The 18,968-nt window shown below is 44.9% G+C and overlaps 1 protein-coding gene across 1 annotated transcript; it reads right to left on the bottom strand.

Annotated features, from left to right (window-relative positions):
- Positions 1-2,842: 2,842 nt before the first annotated feature.
- On the bottom strand, positions 2,843-15,331 carry znf296 (zinc finger protein 296). The gene is made up of 3 exons (XM_017308405.2): positions 14,982-15,331; positions 11,580-11,933; positions 2,843-7,042 (listed from the first exon to the last, which is right to left on the bottom strand). Exons 1-3 carry the CDS (start codon positions 15,031-15,033, stop codon positions 5,379-5,381), a joined length of 2,070 nt encoding a protein of 689 aa, XP_017163894.1. The 5' UTR covers positions 15,034-15,331; the 3' UTR covers positions 2,843-5,378.
- Positions 15,332-18,968: the final 3,637 nt, after the last annotated feature.

Below are 18,968 nucleotides of genomic sequence, written 5' to 3'. Positions count from 1 at the left end.
AGAAGGCGGGGCTAGGTTCACTCAGACGTTTTGCTCAGTTGAATGGTTGCCATGGAGATTAAAGGATTTCTCAAACATGCATGAAAGAATTGAGGCAACACTCCATGTAGGTTTTTGATGAGGGAATAACATTATAACAGGAAGTAAAGCTAAAAAAAAAATTAAAAAAAAGTCAATTTCACACCTGAAAATCACCGAGACGTTTTCTATCGCAACATGACTCTGTTGAGGATTTCTCTCTTAGTTTCCACACATTCGATTCGCTCTTTGGCTTCAATCTTCCAGATTATTCTAAAAGCGGTTAAACTCACTCAGTGAGCGCTTTGTTCACAAACAGACTCGGGGAGTTGAAAGGACAGCCAGCCTCGTGTCACAGGATTGCATCACGCCGCTCCAATATCCCTTCTTCCATTATAGTGGTAACCTGTTAATGTGTGAGCAGCTCATTCTTATTGCTTTTTACACCTGAGCATGTGGCCTGCAGTGTCCTCGCCGAGGCCTCGCACACAGGAGCTCAAAGTCCACCTAAGCGCAGCCGCTGGTCAGAAGCAACTCCACGGCTCCCATTGGCTGACCAATCCTGGACCTGTGAGCGCCGCCATTGGCTGAGTCCGTCGCCCACACCCTGACCTGTGCGGGTCCGAGGAGCGGCTCAGGTAGGTGTGGACGGCAGGAAGAAGACAAAGGGCACGCAGGGAAGAAGATATCAGCTTGCTGCAGGCCCTGGCGTGCCGCATTCTGCTCCGTATATCACCTTACCTTGCATAATTGGGTCCATTATGGCGCTAACCGTGGCGCCCAGCGTGCTGAGTTGATCGGAGATGTTACCGGTCCGCTGCGTCACTCTGTTATTTTTTTCTCTCTTTGCGTCTCTGCGGACAGAAGCGGGCCGAGGGGGGGGGGGCTGCTGTCCTCACTTCTTCCTTCTTCTCAATCATACAATGGTAATTGGTGGGAGAGGGCGTGTGTGCATCTGGCGCAATAACCTCACCACCACCACCACCCCTTACTCTAACCCCTTCATCTCCCCAGCCCCCCACCCTGTTGAAAGCTCATTAGCGGACCTGCTGTTAATGAGCTATAGTGGGATCACACAACTTCATTTTCATTTAGGAGGGGTGGGCTTCAGACCAGAGATGCTGCTGTGGCCTGTTATTTTATTTTATTTATTTATTTTTTTGTGCCCCTTAGAATGGAGTCAGCAATTATCCCAACCCCTTGATACACACACCTCCCCACCCCACCCCACCCCCAAACACGCCAAACCGACCCCCCTCCACCCCACCCCTTACCCCCTCTGTTACAGTTACGCATCCTGAGAAATCCCCGTCACTCCTGTCCCATCACAGCTTGCGTGAATTGAACTACAAATGCATTCAGCAGGAGCAGCAGTAGTCCGGCGCACGGTGCCGCTTCCCACCCCACCGCTGAGCTGCGGTACAATGTTTGGAGATGAAGCCCTGCAACATCAGAAGGATGTAAACAAGGTCTGAGGGTCCCTAATCCAAACATCTACATTAAAAATTAAAAAGTCAGCACTGAGCGCGGTCCTCTGAGAAAGACCCCCTCCTCACACGACATCCCGGCGAGGAAACCGTTCCAGCAGAGGCTTCCAGAAGTATTCATCAACTTTCCCATTTTAGTCACTTTCCAAAAACAAAGTTTTTTTTTTTTTTTACGGGATTGTATGGGACCAGCAAAAATAATGTGAGCCGGAAGGAAAATAAAACAAGGTTTTAAGCTTTTTTTTTTTTTCAAATAAAATTTTGAAACGTATTTCTGAATTTATATTTAGCCCCTGTTACTCTGATACCTCAAAATAAAATCCAGTGTCGTTTCCTCGAGAAGTCATTTTGTCAGTAAAGTCCCACCTGATCTGTGTGTCATTTAATCTCGGGATTAATCTGTGAAGGCCTCTGAGATTTGTTAGGGAACATTAGACAATTTCATGAAGACCAAGGAGCAGTAAGAGAAAAAGATGTGGAGTTAGGTTAGGTTAGGTTATACGCAATATCCAGATTTACAGATATCACAGAGAACTGCTCAGTCTGTGATTTAAAAATAGAAAAAGTACAAACAAGTCACAGTTGTTGACGCAAGTTAGACAAGCAGCCAGGAGGCCTGTGGTAACTGGAGGAGCTGCATGAATAGCTCAGGTTGGAGAATCGGTTATTCGGGGTAAATTTCAGTTTGATAGGAAAGTCATTTCTGAAAGAAAGCAAATATAGGACCCATTTGTAGTTTGCACAAGTCATGAAAAGGACTGGTAAAATAACTGGTAAAAGAACTTTCTCTGGTCCAATGAGGCCAAACTTCAACGTCTGGGTTTGTATGCAAAACGTGTGTTGAGGACGTTGAAGTTTGCACATTAGGATGATGTGTGAAACATGGCAGTGGCAGCGTCAGGCTGTGGGGACGCTTTCCTTCACTGAGGACATAGATGCTTGATAAAAGTATAAAAAGATGGATGGAGATAAATACAAGACAATGTTCGAAGAAATCCTGCTAAACGTTTGAGACTGGGACAGAGGTTCAAAAAATAAATCCAGCGCCACAACAGAAAGGCTTAGATCGCAACATATTCATATGCTGGAATGTCCTAGCTAAAGTCTACACCCAAACTCAACTGAGAAGGTAAATTGATGGATCAGATGCTCTCAAAGTTGATTTCTACTCACTTTTGACATTTTTAATTCTTGAACACTTATTTTACTTCTAGTTACGATTATACAGTTAAATACTAAGGTCTGTAACAAACTGTGGACATTTTGAGTAGTGGTTCAACAAATGACTACAGAAAATATAAAAAATAAATAAACAAATTAGAGACCCAACAAGAGAATATATTTAACCTCAATTCTTTATTGAGGTTTTGTCATGAAGGCAATAACAAAATTACATCCTTTTACACAGACAGTCACTTTTGGGCATAAAAAGAAAGGAGTCAGCCATGCTGGGGGAAAGTGAGTAACATGTAACAGGAGCAGGCAGGTATCCACAACAAGAACAGCAAGAAAATATGTACAACAACATCCCTGAACAGTTACACTGCGATCATTCATTAATCATTTTTTTAAACAAAATGCACAAACGTTTTTAATGACCTGAATGTGTTCAGAGGTCAAGAGATTGACGGAAAAAAATAGAGTAGACAAATTCATTGAGGTTTTACTGTCAAAATAAGCTGATTTTAAAGGTTGTCTTTAGATCAACTTGGATTTAAAAGTGGTCACAAATAATAAACACAAACTCAACATATTGATTATGACTATTGATGCTAATTTCCACACCCTCACACCCCTAAGTGCTCGCTTGGTGGGCTCACGTTTCCCGGCAGCGAAACAAAAACGACCCGCCAACATGCAGCAGCCATAAATTAGGAAGAATTCAAAGGCAGACAACAGAAATTACGAAACATGCACGAGTTTCACGCGGCCGCCCGGCACTTTTAACCAATGTAAACAACGAAAGAGAGAAATTACCATCACAACAGTACAGAAGGGGGAAATGATACACACCCGTTTCATATGTATGTAAAAATTGCTGGCTTTTTTTTTTATATATGCATAGAAACTAATCTTACAAAACATCAGCAGACGAGACTTTAAAGTCTCTGTATTCACATTTATAAAAAATAGAAAAACAGACAAAAAGGTTCCATGTGCAGTGGAGGTTTAAAAAAGAAAAATGAAGTCCACACATCCTGGTGAAATACCAAGATTTTAAGATTCTAAAAATGATTATTATTTTCTTGCCAGAAAATAAACAGCTGAGATAAAGAGAAAATGTATGATAAATAAGCTGCAATAAACTGGATGCATTAGTGTCACACCTGACACTAATTATAGAGATCGACTGTAACTGAAGTTCAGCTGGTCAAGCAGAAGTTTCATGACATCCTTCAGCTGAAGTCACAGTTTTCAGATTTGATTATACAAATGTATCAGTCAGGAGAAGGGCACAAATACAATCTGGAATCTATCCAAAACTATTCACGACAATTGGCGGGGGGCCTGTGGGTTACGGTAATCATTTTGACTGGAAATAAGTTATTGGAGTCACAGGTCGAGTCTGACAGAGAAGGAGGCCTTCACTGAATCTGGTCCAGATGCTGCCAGCAACATCAGAAACCTCTGACCTGACTGGGACAATAACCTCACGTTAGCTGGACGAAAAAATCAGTTTTTTCTCCAAACATCCAGTTCTGACCCAAATCTGTGTGTAAGAAAGTGTGATGGGACCACAATGAAAGATTTGGGTCCCGATTCCAAAATGTAGATTTGGCACCAAAACAGCAGCATCACCATGGAGAGACATGATGGTGGGACCATCCTGCTCTGGGGGTTACTCTTCTTCTATGGGCACCAGTCACTTTTTTTTCAGGTGTTTGCTACAATGGTGAAGATGGGTCTTATCATTCATGAGTCGAAAGTCCACTAACACGATTCCACTAGAACAGAAAGCTCGAGTAACGGCTTAGTCAAAGTTCAGAGCTAAAGTAATCTGAGGGGCGTTCATAGCTGTGGAAATGAGATGTCAAATAATTCAGACTGAATGTTGAAACTGAACTAAAATGTGCTTCAAACTTTTAATTTGGGGGTGCACAAACTTATGCAAATAGGCTACTGGGCCTCTTAATTTTTGCAGTTCTCCCTCAAACACGTCCATTCGTGTTTTGAAATGATTCGTCACAGTCTCATCATTTCTAGGTCACAGAAACTTGGCGTTTCGACAAGGGTGTGTAAACTTTTTTTCTTTTTTCACATCCACTGCAGCATCTATTCACAAAGTCAGGAGCACAGCCTCGCTCGGCCCCATGGGACTTGTAAACATTAAGTGACAAGTGTTGTGACAAGCAAGCGCCTTTAAAAAGTGTGTGACAAACTACAGGCAGACAGTGTTTGGATTCATTTCAGCCCTGCGGCGGCTCCAAAGTCTTTAAAAGGTCTTCTCCACAGAGAACAGCACGGTCTGACCTCTCTATACTCATCAGTGCTCAATAGCATTATATTGCTTTTTTAATTATTTTTTTACACAGTATAATCTCTTCTGATTGGGTTGATGCGTCGCCATCTGTCCAGTGGGTCGCTACAGACGTGAAACATTCTTGTTCTCTTGCATTTTGCGCTGCAGCATGGTGATCAGTTTCCTGTGTTGGTGTGGACTGCGGCAGTGCACTTCCTGTTCACGAGGTATGGTAATCTCCCTGCTGAATGTCACGGACTTGTTTTTCTCTGTGGTCTGAAGAACTGTAGGCACTTAGTTTCAGCCAGCAGCTTTGCAGTCGATTATGAACAACTGCTGGCTGCAGCGGGCCTCGGCAGTTGTTGCGACCTGCTGCTGACAGTAATGCGGCGTCTCCGCGACTTTAACCTGATTCAGTGAGCAGAAGCCAAAGCTAGACCCGCCTCAGCAATGCTTTCATGTGGGAGATCCTCCACTGCTGCTGGACTCCCTCTACCTTCTTCCACCTCCATGTCTCTTTCTGCGTAACCCTGCGCCTTGCTCTCCAGACCCGCCTCATCCTCCTCCATCTTCACCACCCCGACTCCTGCTTCCTCTCCCGCTCTCAAAGCGGCCAAGGTATCCGCGGCGCTGGCCTGCGCGTATGCCCCGACGTTGGCGTGGCTCAGGCCGTGGACCTTCTTCAGGTGTTTCTCCAGGGTGGCGTACACGGTGAAGGGCACGGCGCACAGCTGGCACAGGAAGGAGGCCTTGGCCCCCTGGGCACCGTGGGTCTTCATGTGGCGAGTCAGCTTGGAGCTCTGGGCGCAGGCGTAGTTGCAGAGGCCGCAGCGGTACGGCCGCTCACCCGTGTGGCTTCGGCGGTGCACGGTCAGGTTGCTGCTATTTCTGAACTGCTTACCACAGAACTCACAGGCCTCGTCTTTCTTCTTCTTCCCAGTGGGACCTGGAGTGGAGCTGGCATTCGCGCCGGCGATGGCGGCTCCTGCGGCGCTTCGCCGCTCAAAGTCTCTCTGCCACTCTTGCACGCCAGAGGCCCACTCCTTCTCTCTCTCGACGAGTTCTCCTTGTTCGTTCTCCCACTCTCCAGCCCCCCGCGCTCTCTCGCCCATTTCTGGGCGTTTGGGCGTGCAGTTGCCACTGGCGATGCCACTTTCCCCGCTTCCTCCCGTATCTCCGCTCTCTAGGGAACCTTCAGAGGGGCTGGCGCAGGGCGACGCAGGCTGCGGCTCCCCTTGCCCCTCTGCCGCCTCCTCGCCTCCGGCCCTGTGGTTTGGGTAGAGCCTCAGCAGCTCCCTGTCCGGTGGTCTGAGATGGGAGTTCAACAGCATTAGGCCTGAAGCTACAGTCGGGTGCTTGGGGAGGGTCAGATCCAGCTCTTTTCCCATCATCCCTGGCCCCTGAAGTCTGCCCCGGGCCCCCTGCCTCCCAATATCCTCCTCCATCAGAACCGCCTCCACCGACTCGCACCCACTTCCTCCACCTGCAGCCTCCCGGTGGTGGCCCCTGATGTGGCGAGCGAGCTGCCCGCTCTGAGCGAAGGCCTGCCCACACACCCCACAGTGATAGGGCCTGTCGCAGGCGTGAGTCCGGCGGTGGGCAGACAGGGCGCGCAGCGAGTGGAAGTTCTGGTCACACAGCTCGCAGTGAAAATCAGCCTGGAGGGCGCCAGGCTGAGGAAACGTCGACGCTGCCGGTGGAGACGAGGATGGAGACAACACGGGCGCCATGGGGGAGCTGAGGCTCGTGTTGTTCCCCTCAGCGAGTTCCCGGAGTCGCACAGAGAAGTTCATGGCCTGGAGGCTAGCCGAGGTGGCTTGGTTCTGACGCGAGCGCCGCTGGGCGGTGGGCTGAAAGGCGGAGGCGAGAGCCTGGTTCAGGTGGTGCGGGTCCAGAACAGCTGCTGCGGGCTTGTTCTCTTTCAGACCCTCTCTTCCTCCCATGTAGGCGTCGTCATCCTCATCCTCCTGGTAGATGCTGAAGGAGTGCGTGTGCTGGGCGTGTTGGAGCAGCGCCCATGCCGAGCAGAACACGCCGTCACACTGAAAGCAAGTGAAAAAGGCGGGCTCTTCGCATCCTGCAAGAAGAGAGAAACCCAGAGTTAGTGGACGGACGAAACAGTGAAATGTTTATTGAAACATTTGAGCTCCACCCGGGAAGGAAAATTAAAGATTAATGTCCACTTGGGAGCAACTTTACGGAGATGTAAACTGAGCAGTTAATTTCTAAGAAAGTGAATTAGCTGCTCCTTTACAACAATGCAGACGAACATCATGCTTCATTTTCATAAACTGTTTCCCTTCTGCCTAATTTGGTCTACGTCATTGTAAAAAAAAAAAAAACAATACAAGCAGTGTTCATGAACAAAAATTATGATGCATTCAGAACTGAATTAACAAATGTTTAATCCAAATAAATCATCTGACTTAAATATAGAAAGTTTGACACAGAAGCTACCTTACACAAACAAAAATCACAGAACAAGAATAATCTGAAAGTTTAAGGGTTATTGTGGATAGCAAATCTCATTGTAAAAAATTATTCACACATTTTATATCAAGCAGAGTAAACAAAAAGCTCATTTTGAGTCTTAACGTCCTGTCGCAGTCGTGTCACGGCATTTCAACTGGACTTTAACTAGGTCTTCAAAAACATTCGTTATCTCAGTCATTCAGAGGCGGACCTGAAGGTTTGCTTTGGATCTCTGTCCTGGTGAGCCGAATTCAGAGTTTCAATCAGGCAAGTCATTCAGGTCCTCAAGAATCAGAGCAACCCCACCATGTTTCACTGTGAGTAACAGTTTTTCTGAAATACTGTTTCAGTTTTAAACCAAATCTAATGATACACACACCTGAATGTCTCACTTTTGTCTCGTCAGTCCTCAGAATAATTTCCGACTTGGGGATCAGCAAGATGTTATTTTTCATCAGTGATTTCAGCTTGAAACTTTGCCTATAGTACATCGTTTAATATAAAGTCTGGCCTCTTGGAGTAATTTCAGTGGGAGAGCCATTCCTGGGACGATCCACCATTGTTGCATGTTTTCTCCATTAATGAATAATAACCATCCGTGGGGTTCAATGGCGTCACAAAGTCTTAGAAATCACCTGAACTAATAAACATCTATTTCTTTAGCCCTGGGCATGATGCGTTGCTTTTTAAGATCTTTAACCTACTTTATGTCGGGTTCTGGTGAAGTGATTTCTTGAATCTAAAAATGTGATTAATTCTCCATTTTCTAATGTTTTTATTTTATCTGAAACACTCCATGTTGGACTTGTTGTGCATGAAAAGCACTCCATATTTAAAGACCGACTGTGGCTCGTTACGATTTCAGCATCAAAAGTATTAAATCGCTCAAAATTATGTAATTTCTGTATAGTATTAAATGCAACATGATCAAAAATTTTTGTTTTGGTTTGTTTTTTGCTCATTTTATTCTTTAAAATCAAGAGAAATCACCCCCATCTGGAGGAGGAAACTAAATATGGGCCCGCTTTTCAGACTCAGGGAGGTTGCAAAAAAATGATAAATAAAAAAACATGTCATGGCAATGCAACAAACTGCTCATATGTGAAACTCAACCTAAGGTGAGACAGAAGAGTTGAGAATTACTTGGTTTTATCACTACAAACAACCACTTTTAGGCACATTGAAATATTTATCGCAGCCATTTTTAATTGATGAAAGCTGTGCACGAGAACGAGGACGATGCTGAAGCCGAATCTCGAGAGCGGGGCGAAGAAGAACCTCACCTGGACGAAGGAAGGAAAGTGAAAAAGTACATCTGGAGATATTTTTATATAGCTTTGTCTCCTAACTGAGAGCTGCACGCCAATTAAGCTGCAAATTGCTAATTAGCAGAATGCAGAAAACGAACGTTTTATGCAAATCGGGCTCTGACTCAGCCTGCTTGACAAATGAGGCCTTTCTGCATAAATCAGAACTGGCGAGAAGATCCCTAAATTGAAGGGAAAACTGTTTTTTTTTTTAAACACTTTTTCTTTGGAGAGGTTCAAAGCAGACTCTGGTATAAGCCTCTTTCATGTTTCTTCAAGTCAAATCCTTCTGTATTTTATTGGAGGATGGGGGGGTGGGGAGGAGATTGAAGATGAAAAAGAGAGCAACTGTTTCGTTTTCTTTCTTTTTTTTTCCCCTTCGTCGCCCTCCCTCTGTCTGGAGATGAGAGAAGCTGCGGTGTTCGTGTCCTTTAACCTAGCCTGAGGAGAAAGCCAGGAGAAGTTGAGATACTCCTTAAAGAGAGAGAGAGAGAAAAAAAATAGGGTGAAGAGCGAGAGGAGGGAAGATAAACAGAGAGATAGGTAGGTCAGGGCTCGGGAGATAAAGAGAGAATGAGATAAAAAAGATTGTAATGCAGCATGGAGGGGGGCAAAAGACACCAGGAAAATGTGTCACCCCTTCGAATTGTACTCTAGACCCATCCTCCAACCTCGACTCCCCCTAAAAAAAACCCACCAAATCTTTCCCTAAGGGTGAGGGTGAGGAAGAGGAGGTGGTGAGGAAGGTGGGGGGGGGGGCGGCTTTTGTCTTGGGGTCCTGGAGAGAAACACAATACCCGGCCGGTTTCGCTTTCCTCCGCTCACTCCTCCTCTTTTTGTAAGGATTCCCATTTGGCCCAGGGTAGCACTTGAATATTAAGCAGAAGCAATAACTACTAATTAAAAATGCAGATTGGCTGGGAGCACTAACGAGCAGCAGGCAGAATCTCTTCTCCCTCGGGAGGCGGAGGAAAGAGAAAAAAAGAGAGAGAGAGGAAGATGAAGAAGAGGAGGAGGAGGGGGGATTGAAAGAGGGCAAAGCGAAAGTGTGCTGAAGATGCGGGGGAAGAAATGGGAAGGCGCAAAAAGAAAAAAAAAAACAAACAAGGAGAATAAATAAAAAGGAATGAGACAGATGCACGCGGCTGCTCAGTAATCCATCCCCCCGTTTTCTCCTCCATCAGGCTCTGAATGAACAGAGAGCTGCCGTTTGTCGTCTTTTTTTTTTTTTTTGCTCTTTCACTTGCAGTCATTTCAGGAGTCAAACCTCTCCAACGAGGTCACTCCGCACACCCGGCGTTTTAGCTCAAGGTACGAACGTAAAATGTCAAACTCTGAACCAACATGGATAAAAATTTAATCCAAACTTATCTCCTGCATTATGCACAACCTGTCATGCTCTTTTTCCTTTTTTTTGACCCCCTCCGCTCCCTCACCGTTGTCCTGCTGGGCTACGCATTGCTGCAAACCCACTCACAGCGAGGTGAACATGTGGACAAACGGAAACACTGCATGCATGCATGCATGCGTCCTCTTGAGCGTTGACACAAAGGAAGGAACTGCCAACGTGTGGCGAGCGTTTAACAAAAAAATACAAAAAGGAAAAAGAGCAATGGGGCGCTCGTACCTTAGATACAAACGTTCATTTCGCAACCTGACACCTCTGACCTTTGTGAGGAAATCCATCAACTCTTATAACCTTTCTTGGTGCCACTTTACCAAAGCTAATAAGTAGTTCATGGATATGTAATTAATTCATATCTAAACCCTTTATAAATCATTAATTACTGTTTATTATGCATTAATTAAGACAGAGGAGGCAACAAAATCTACCATTTTTTGCCAAATGGTGAGTCAAATCTGTTCACCTAAATATTTTATCTAGAGTTGTTATACTAAACACTTCAGACTGACTCGGAAGCACAGTAAGCATTTCTAAACATAATTTTTCAGCACAAAGTCTCCTTTTCACCCTTACTTGGCGCATAATAAACAGTTATTAATGATATATAAACCAATTACAGATTAATCTATGAACTATTAGCCATCTGTAAGGGGAGCCTTTTTGTAAAGTGGTACCTTGTTTTCATCTTGCTACATAAAATTATTCAGATGGATTTTAACAAGGATTCAGGGATTTCTGATCTTCCCCACCGTGACGCTGTATTCGGCCGCAGTCACACGTTTGCTTCGTCTTCGCTAAAGGATGCTGGAGAAGCGTAAAAAAGCAGCATTTAGGGAGGAAAAAGACAGAGCGGCTGCTGACATATCACACACAGTTTAAGACAGAACAAGAAAAGAGACAAGATGGGATCTTCCTTTTGAAAACAGGCAGAAGAAAAAGGAGGAGGAGGAGGAGGCTCCCAGGAGCTCAGGTGGCTCAGCCTGGGGCTGATCAGTGGGAGACAGCTGAGGAGCTGACGCAACGTCCTCCATTACGGTGTCATGGCGGCCGGCGGGGCCGTTAGACCCACTCTGCTGGCCGAGGCGGAGCATCATGGATGACAGGCAGGAAGAGACATGTTTACCTGGCCACTCTGCCTCAGAGGCCGACAGCCAGGGAGACGGGAAGGAGCTCAGGTGCTTGGCCGGGGCCCCGGGGGACCCGCGGTGCCCTCTGAATGTTCCTGACGCCTATCCTTTCCACACAATTAGCCCGAGTGTCACTAACTCACGCGGGTGCGCTAATGGCAACGGCTATCTAATGAGCTGGGCTCGAGGGGGAGGAGGAGCAGTTGTTAACTGAATAAAAGGATGACTGGAAAAAAACAAAAAAACAACACAAAAACACAGACTCAGTCGTTAGCAACCTGCCACCTTGTTGTGGGGCCTCACCTGGTTTGCTGAGCTCCGCCTTCACGCTCAGGCAGGACTCGTCCCCCCAGGACCGGCCCCTGGAAGCCCCTCTCCGGAGCTCGATGAAGCCGGGCTGCGGCTCGACGCCGGCGACCCGCTGGCGCCCGGCTCGACCGGCGGGTGACGTGGGAGTGGCCCCGGAGCCCGGGCTCCGTGACACGCAGCCGCCCTGCTTGTGCTGGATGAAGGCCAGGATGTGGGCCAGGGGGAAGGCCTGGCTGCACTGCCCACAGGTCAGGAGGTCATCCTCTGGGGCTTGGACCTGTGGAAGAGGAGGAGGAGGAAGGTGGTGGTCGCCTGGCGGGTCGGCAGCTTCCTCCATATCACAGACATCTGAGGAAGAACAAACAGGAGCAGAGGAATTTAAATTTGAACCTCCAGAGGCCTACGAAAGTATTCACACCTCATTGATGAAAAAGCAGAATTTTCACAATTGATGAGTGAAAGTAAGATTGCTTCTTGTATTTATATTTATATGCAGGTGTTCTGTGTTGCGTCTTTACCAGCTTTGAACATTAGAATGAAATTTCTGCTCACTTTGTAAAAAATACAATGAAAACTCACTCAAACTCAAACATCAGACTTCAAACCTTAAGCAGTCTCTCCATCCATACTCTGACCAGCTTCCCTGTCCCTCCTGAGGACAAACATCCCCACAGCATGATGCTGCCATTACCATACCGGGGGAGGTTTCTTCTTCTCCGACACACATACTTTTGCGTCCAAGTCACAAAATGTTGTCCTATTTGCCCAAAGCAGTTTCCTCCACATGTTTTCTGTCCTTTGACTGGACTCAATCTTCCTCCTGGCACTGTTTCCAGATGTCTGGAGCGCTGCAGCTCCTCCAGAGTTACCCAGAGCCTCCGGGCTGCTTGTGCGGACGGCCACGTCTTGATTTTGAGGTGATGCATCGAACGGCGTTCAGCGAGACTTTCAGAACTATGAATCTAGTTCCACAACCTAAATCTGCTTGATCTCTCTCCATGTGGCTCACTGACCATCTTTGTGATCCTGTTTCTTCCAGCAAACCTCTGAGGTTTTCATAGATCAGCTGGACTTATACCCAGATGAAATAATTAAAGAAATCCACACAATGAATTTCTGTTTCAAAGAAAACAAAAGAATACCAAGCGTAATTTTTTCCTTCCTCTTCACAATTGTGCACTATGTGTTGGGGTGTGATGAATACTTCCCTTAAGCAGAGTAAATAACATTCCTTGATTATGATTAAACTTCTAAATGTAATAAAACCAAATTCAAGCTTTTAAAATTCAACTCTTTTTTTTCCCCTACGCTGAACAGATCATTCCAGACATCTGATAACGTCGGCCTTTAACTCTGGTTTGACATGATGTTTTTATAATTGTATTAGAAACATATACCAACCCCCCAAACCCAACTCATCTGAATCACACCATTTCCTGATTGGCTCCGATTTGCAGGTCATAAAAGAAAACGCATCAGAAACAAACGCCAAACTCCCATCACTTTTGGTCTGGACCCACATACAGCTTGTAACATAAAGCACCTTTTGAACTGCTCCCTCTATCCAGACTCTGACAGAGGGAAGATAATTGGCCCCAAAAAAGTCGAGATCGGTGCATTTTCATGATTGTAAATCTTCCCCCCCCCGTTAGAAGCATATAAACAGAAAACACTTCACTCTCGTCGTTTGAAGTCTCATCCACTACAAAGTCGGGCGTCTCAATTAACTTCTAAATGAAGTTGGGTTTTAAGTGCTGCACGCAGCCAAGGTTTTGGTGTGCTCCTCTAAATTACAGACAGAGAGCAGCGCTGACCTCAATGGAACAAACAAACAGACCTGCTGATTGAAAGTGCTAGTTTCACTTATAAGCTCAACGAGGCCAATCTGCTCAGCCAACGCTGACCACTTCCTTTAAAAACCAGTTACAGATCTGTGCTCGTTCCGGCTGGGTGCAGCACAAAAGAGCCCAACGGTCCACCCGAGCACAAACCTCCTGTTAATAAAATGACTCGCCCTCTGGTAGAGAGATGACTGAACTAGAAGAAGAAGAAGAAGAAGGTGAATGATTGTGACTGAGGCGTTCACCTTTCACTCAACAGAAAATGTTGCCTTACCAGCCACATGCAGCGGGAGTTTCTCAACAGGAAGTGGATTGCAATAAAAGAGAGAAAAAAAAAGTGACTGAAGGTGTCTGAGATAAGAGACCAGCCACGTCTTTTTTTTTTTTTTCTTCCTGTGTTCACACCAAGTACTGAGGGAGGAGGGTAACAAGTTGACAAATCTAATGTGGTCCTCCGCTTTGAATACAACCACAGAGCGTCTGTGGACAAAGCTTCAACCAAACCCCCTGAAGAGCTTGAGTAAACTCACACAGCTCAGGTAGAGAGAGAGGAGGAGGAGGGAGGAAGGAGGAGGTGGGGGGGTCAGGAGTCTGTTGCTCAACACCGGTCATGGGCACACCTGAATCCACCTGCCCAGGCCGGGCAGCCTGTCCGTACAGGACAGGTACAGACAGTACAGTCTGAACTCGGATCTCAGCAGTTGTTACTCAAAAATGTCACCTTTCCTGTTTCAGGCCCGCGCTGTTTGTGCAGACTTGCAAGGCGCGGTTACACGCGCATGCCCGCACTCGTGCGTGCCAGCGCGCGCGCGCACGCACACACACACATTCGCACAACATATACAGGGTTGAGTCAGGGCCTGTGGTCACAGCAGACACGCACCACTGGTCTCCAGTGGAGAACTGTAAAAAAATTATTCTCAGCTCCCCGTCTTCATTTCCTCCCTGTGCTTATAAAAGTAATAATAATGGGAAACAAGTTCACTTTTTGTTGTTGTTTTGCTTTTTATTTCAATTGGGGTTTTTAAATAAAAACGTCAGGAGGACTTGTTTTGAGGAGCCGGTGTATGTGCGTCTTTTTTTTATTATTATTATTATTATTTAAAGAAACCAACCTTTCTAAAAACTGTTTTGATTAATAATCTTGTTCGGACCTGTAGCCTCTGAGCAGAGCCAATAAACCGGTCCTTCCTCTGTGGGAACTGCAGCAGCAACAACACCGACACTCACCAGGACAAACAACGCGGACATTAAAACCGAGCGCTTCTTCAAACATGTCCCTTTAAACTCCAACGCTACACGCTCAAACAACACTTCACCGGCGGCAAATTAAACACAAAACACACTTTCAGGATGTGACCCTCGTGTCTGAGAATTGCCAGCGAATCAATTATCCGTTTAATATTGCTTATTAGTAATTGGATACAAATAAGCGCGTAAGTTTGAACCACGACGAAACACAAGCTGGATATTAATTCGTTTTTACGAAAATATATTTAAAGGAGAATAAAAAGAAAAGAAAAAAAACACTCCAACGTGTTCCCTCCTTGCTTACCTTGAATCGCACTCAGGTGCTGCGGTCGGCTCCCAAGTTTGCGCCTGGACATCGCGACGCCTTGTCGGGCACCTTTCTGGGTCCCAAACCCCCCTAAAAAGCAGAACCCCCCTCCCCGCCCGTCCAGCTGCTCCGGCTCCGATAAGCTGACCGAGACTCCACCGGCGGGGACGAACTGATAAGACTAGCTGACTGGCCTCCGCCTGGACTGGCGCTGAGCGGGTGGAAAGCAGGCAGTAGCGTTCAAGTTCACTCTTCTTCCCCCCGCAGCGAGCGGAGAGGGCAGAAGGGGGCATGGGCGACCGAAAGCACCGCCCGCCCCAGCCGACCCTGACCCCGCCCTCCTCCTGTAAAACTCTCGCCAGTAAATTATTAGATTAAATCACCTTAAATTGTTCTTATACTTTCAGAACAGTCTTTGTGGTGTTTTCTGAGATTTAACTCTTTTTTTGTTTGTTTGGTTTTTTTTTTTTCATTTTTTTTATACTGATGGTGAGAGCGATGTGATCACCATCACCATCTGGTTCCTCCTCAGCAGCTCAGAGGAACTAACCTCACTGGCTTTCCACAGGTGTCTCTAAACAACCAAACCGGAACCAGCTCACAATTCACTTCTGCTTTTTCCTCTTGACCAGAGGTAGCTCCCTATTCAGCCATCAAAATGGAGAAACACGTTGATGAATATGAATATGATTATAGTTACGGAATGGTCAAAAGAGAAACAGAAAAGGGTGAAATGAGATTTGTCGCCACCTACTGGCGAAAAATAAATCGCACCTCTAAAACCAAGTTTCACCTGGATAAATTAGATAACCGAAAAGTTAGCTTCTTCATCAAGTATTTTATATATAACAAATAATGATATAGATTAATTTGGCACAGAGCAAAATACTTAAAATACTTATATTTTTTCCATTTTTAGGATGATCACTTAAAGTTAATGAAAATCCAGAATCAAGTTTCTTAGAAAATTACATAACAAAACGAGCTTATTTTGACCTACTGACAAGTAAGCCGATATTTTGAAAGTGACATGCAATCAATACTTATTGCTGAGGCTCCTTTTGCATGAACTGCAGCATCAATGCAGTGTGTCATGTAGTCGATCAGCCGTTGGTTCTGGTTTGTAATTGAAACTAAAATTAGCATCTTCATGAAGATCATGAGCAGATGGAAGCACAAAGTGCTGTGACTTGGTCTTTCTGAAGCAAGGCGGACCAACACCAGCGGGTATCGTTCTCCTCAAATCATCTGATTGTGGAAACTTCACTCTGGACTCTAAACAACTTCAGTTTTTTTGCCAATCCACTCAAGAATCACTGGACCTCAATTTTCAAATGAAATGCAAATTCTATTTTCATCTTGACGGAGGACTTTGAACCACCAAGCAGTAGAACCGCTTTGGTGTCTTACCCGACCCTTACCCCAGGTAAGACTCTTCTGACGTCTCCAGGTCAGGAATGACTCACTGCAAGGAATGTGACAGTTGTCATGGATGCGACTGTGGAAGGCTGCGCTTCAGGCTCCGACTCCAACCAAAGATCACGCCATGAGAATCTCCTCCAAACTCTTGAATGGGCTTTTTTTTCTCTCACAATCGTTTCAAGAAAAAGGTACACTGCTCCTGTACCTTTTTCTGTCACTTTTTCCTTCCACTAAACCTTCCTTTAAAATACTTAAATGCAGCAGTTTGTAAATAAACAATGTCTTTGGCAATTTTTGTGCTTTCCAGAAATTGAGATGACTACAGTAACTTTATCTAGATGAGTAAATTAATTTAGATGCACCTGTAAATAAAACTCAACCATCAATTTCTACATTTGTCAGGCTGCTGCTGCAACAACCAGAGGAAAATATAAAGAAATAAAGGGGAGAAATGTAATTTTCTTGCATATGTAACTGTGATGGCCAAATTCATGGCCACACTCTGAAGACAGAAATCGGTAACTTTTATGCACAATTTATTTTTTCATTCCAACACAACACCACTTTAGTTTCAGTAAAGCTTTAATTGATTTGGATACATTTGTTCTTTTTGTTAGCACGCACATTTAGTTAACGTGTATTTATATCAGCTTAAGTTTAATTTGTTCGCTTGTGACTGACCTTTTGTTTGTGTTTTGCCGGTACTTACCTGCATTGGAGTGGCCAGACAAAAGATGGGGGCCAGGGCTCAGCAGGCTTAAATGCTGATTGGACTACGCCACTAGTTCCTGCTGGCAGGGGAAATTTGTAGTTTCTTTGTTTAGATAAGTTTTGTATTTAAGAAAATTTTTGTATTTAAACTTTAATATTTTTGATTTTCATTTTGTGAGTCTTTAGTTTAGCCAAACTTAGCTGTACTGTTATTTGTTTTTGTGTTTGTAATTGTATTCTGTTTAGTTACCCCTATTGTGTCTTAATTGGTCTGATCAGCCAGTATACAGGTCCTTCTCAAAAAATTAGCATGTTGTGATAAAGTTAATTATTTTTCATAATGTAATGATAAAAATTAAACTGTCATATATTTTAGATTCATTGCACACCAACTGAAATATTTCAGGTCCTTTATTGTTTTAATACTGATGATTCTGGCATACAGCTCATGAAAACCCAAAATGCCTCTCTAAAAAAATTAACATATTTTATCCGACCAATAAAAGAAATGTGTTTTAATACCAAATAAGTCAACCTTCAAATAATTATGTTCAGTTATGCACTCAATACTTGGTCAGGAATCCTTTTGCAGCTTTCAATGCGGCATGGAGACAATCAGCCTGTGGCTCTGCTGAGGTGTTATGGAGCCCAGGATGCTTTGATGGCCTTAAGCTCATCCAGAGTTTTGGGTTTTACGTCTCTCAACTTTCTCTTCACAATATCCCACAGATTCTCTATGGGCTTCAGGTCAGGAGAGTTGGCAGGCCAATTGAGCACAGTAATACCATGGTCAGTAGTACCAGTGGTTTTGGCAGGTTGTGCTGAAAAATTAAATCTTCATCTCCATAAAGCTTTTCAGCAGATGGAAGCACGAGATGCTCCAAAACCTCCTGATAGCTGCTGCATTGATCCTGCCCTTGATAAAACACAGTGGACCAACACCAGCAGCTGACACGGCTCCCCAGACCATCACTGACTGTGGGTACTTGACACTGGACTACTGGCCTTTTGGCATTTCCTTCTCCCCAGTCTTCCTCCAGACTCTGGCACCTTGATTTCCGAATGACATGCAAAATTTGCTTTCATCCAAAAAAAGTACTTTGGACCACTGAGCAACAGTCCAGTGCTGCTTCTCTGTAGCCCAGGTCAGGCGCTTCTGCTGCCGTTTCTGGTTCAACAGTGGCTTAACCTTTGACCTGGGGAATGCGGCACCTGTAGCCCATTTCCTGCACACGCCTGTGCACGGTGGCTCTGGATGTTTCTACTCCAGACTCAGTCCACTGCTTCCCCCAAGGTCTGGAATCGGCCCTTCTCAACAATCTTCCTCATGGTCCGGTCACCTCTTCTCATTGTGCAGCGTTTTCTGCCACACTTTTTCCTTCCCACTGAGGTGCCTTCTGCAAACAGTCTATTTGTTCAGAAATTTCTTTCTGTGTCTCACCCTCTTGCTTGAGGGTGTCAATGATGACCTTCTGGACATCTGTCAGGTCGGCTGTCTTACCCATGATTGCGGTTTTGAGTTATGAACCAGGCTGGGAGTTTTTAAATCTTTTGCAGGTGTTTAAAGTTACTTTGTTGATTCAGATGATGAGGTTAACTGCTCGTTCAGAGAACCTTTCCATGATATGCTAATTTTTTGAGACAGGGATTTTGTGTTTTTGTGAGCTGTATGCCAAAATCATCAGTATTAAAACAATAAAAGACCTGAAATATTTCAGTTGGTGTGCAATGAATCTAAAATATATGACAGTTTAGTTTTTATCATTACATTATGGAAAATAATTAACTTTATCACAACATGCTAATTTTTTGAGAAGGACCTGTATATACCCATGTCATTTCCTTGTTAGA

The sequence above is a fragment of the Poecilia reticulata genome, chromosome 13, assembly GCF_904066995.2.
Source record: "Poecilia reticulata chromosome 13, P_reticulata-male-v2, whole genome shotgun sequence".
NCBI lineage: Eukaryota > Metazoa > Chordata > Actinopteri > Cyprinodontiformes > Poeciliidae > Poecilia > Poecilia reticulata.
Note: the sequence above shows the minus strand (reverse complement) of the source record. Positions and strands in the feature narration are given on the sequence as shown.

What these genes read in the sequence shown, in the direction of transcription:
- znf296 (XM_017308405.2), bottom strand. Translation starts at nt 15,033, where the DNA reads ATGTCCAGGCGCAAACTTGGGAGCCGACCGCAGCACCTGAGTGCGATT. An exon ending in GCACCTGAGTGCGATTCAAG is followed by an intron (nt 11,934 to 14,981) that starts GTAAGCAAGGAG and finishes GTTCTTCCTCAG; the next exon opens with ATGTCTGTGATATGGAGGAA. An exon ending in GGCGGAGCTCAGCAAACCAG is followed by an intron (nt 7,043 to 11,579) that starts GTGAGGCCCCAC and finishes CTCTTCTTGCAG; the next exon opens with GATGCGAAGAGCCCGCCTTT.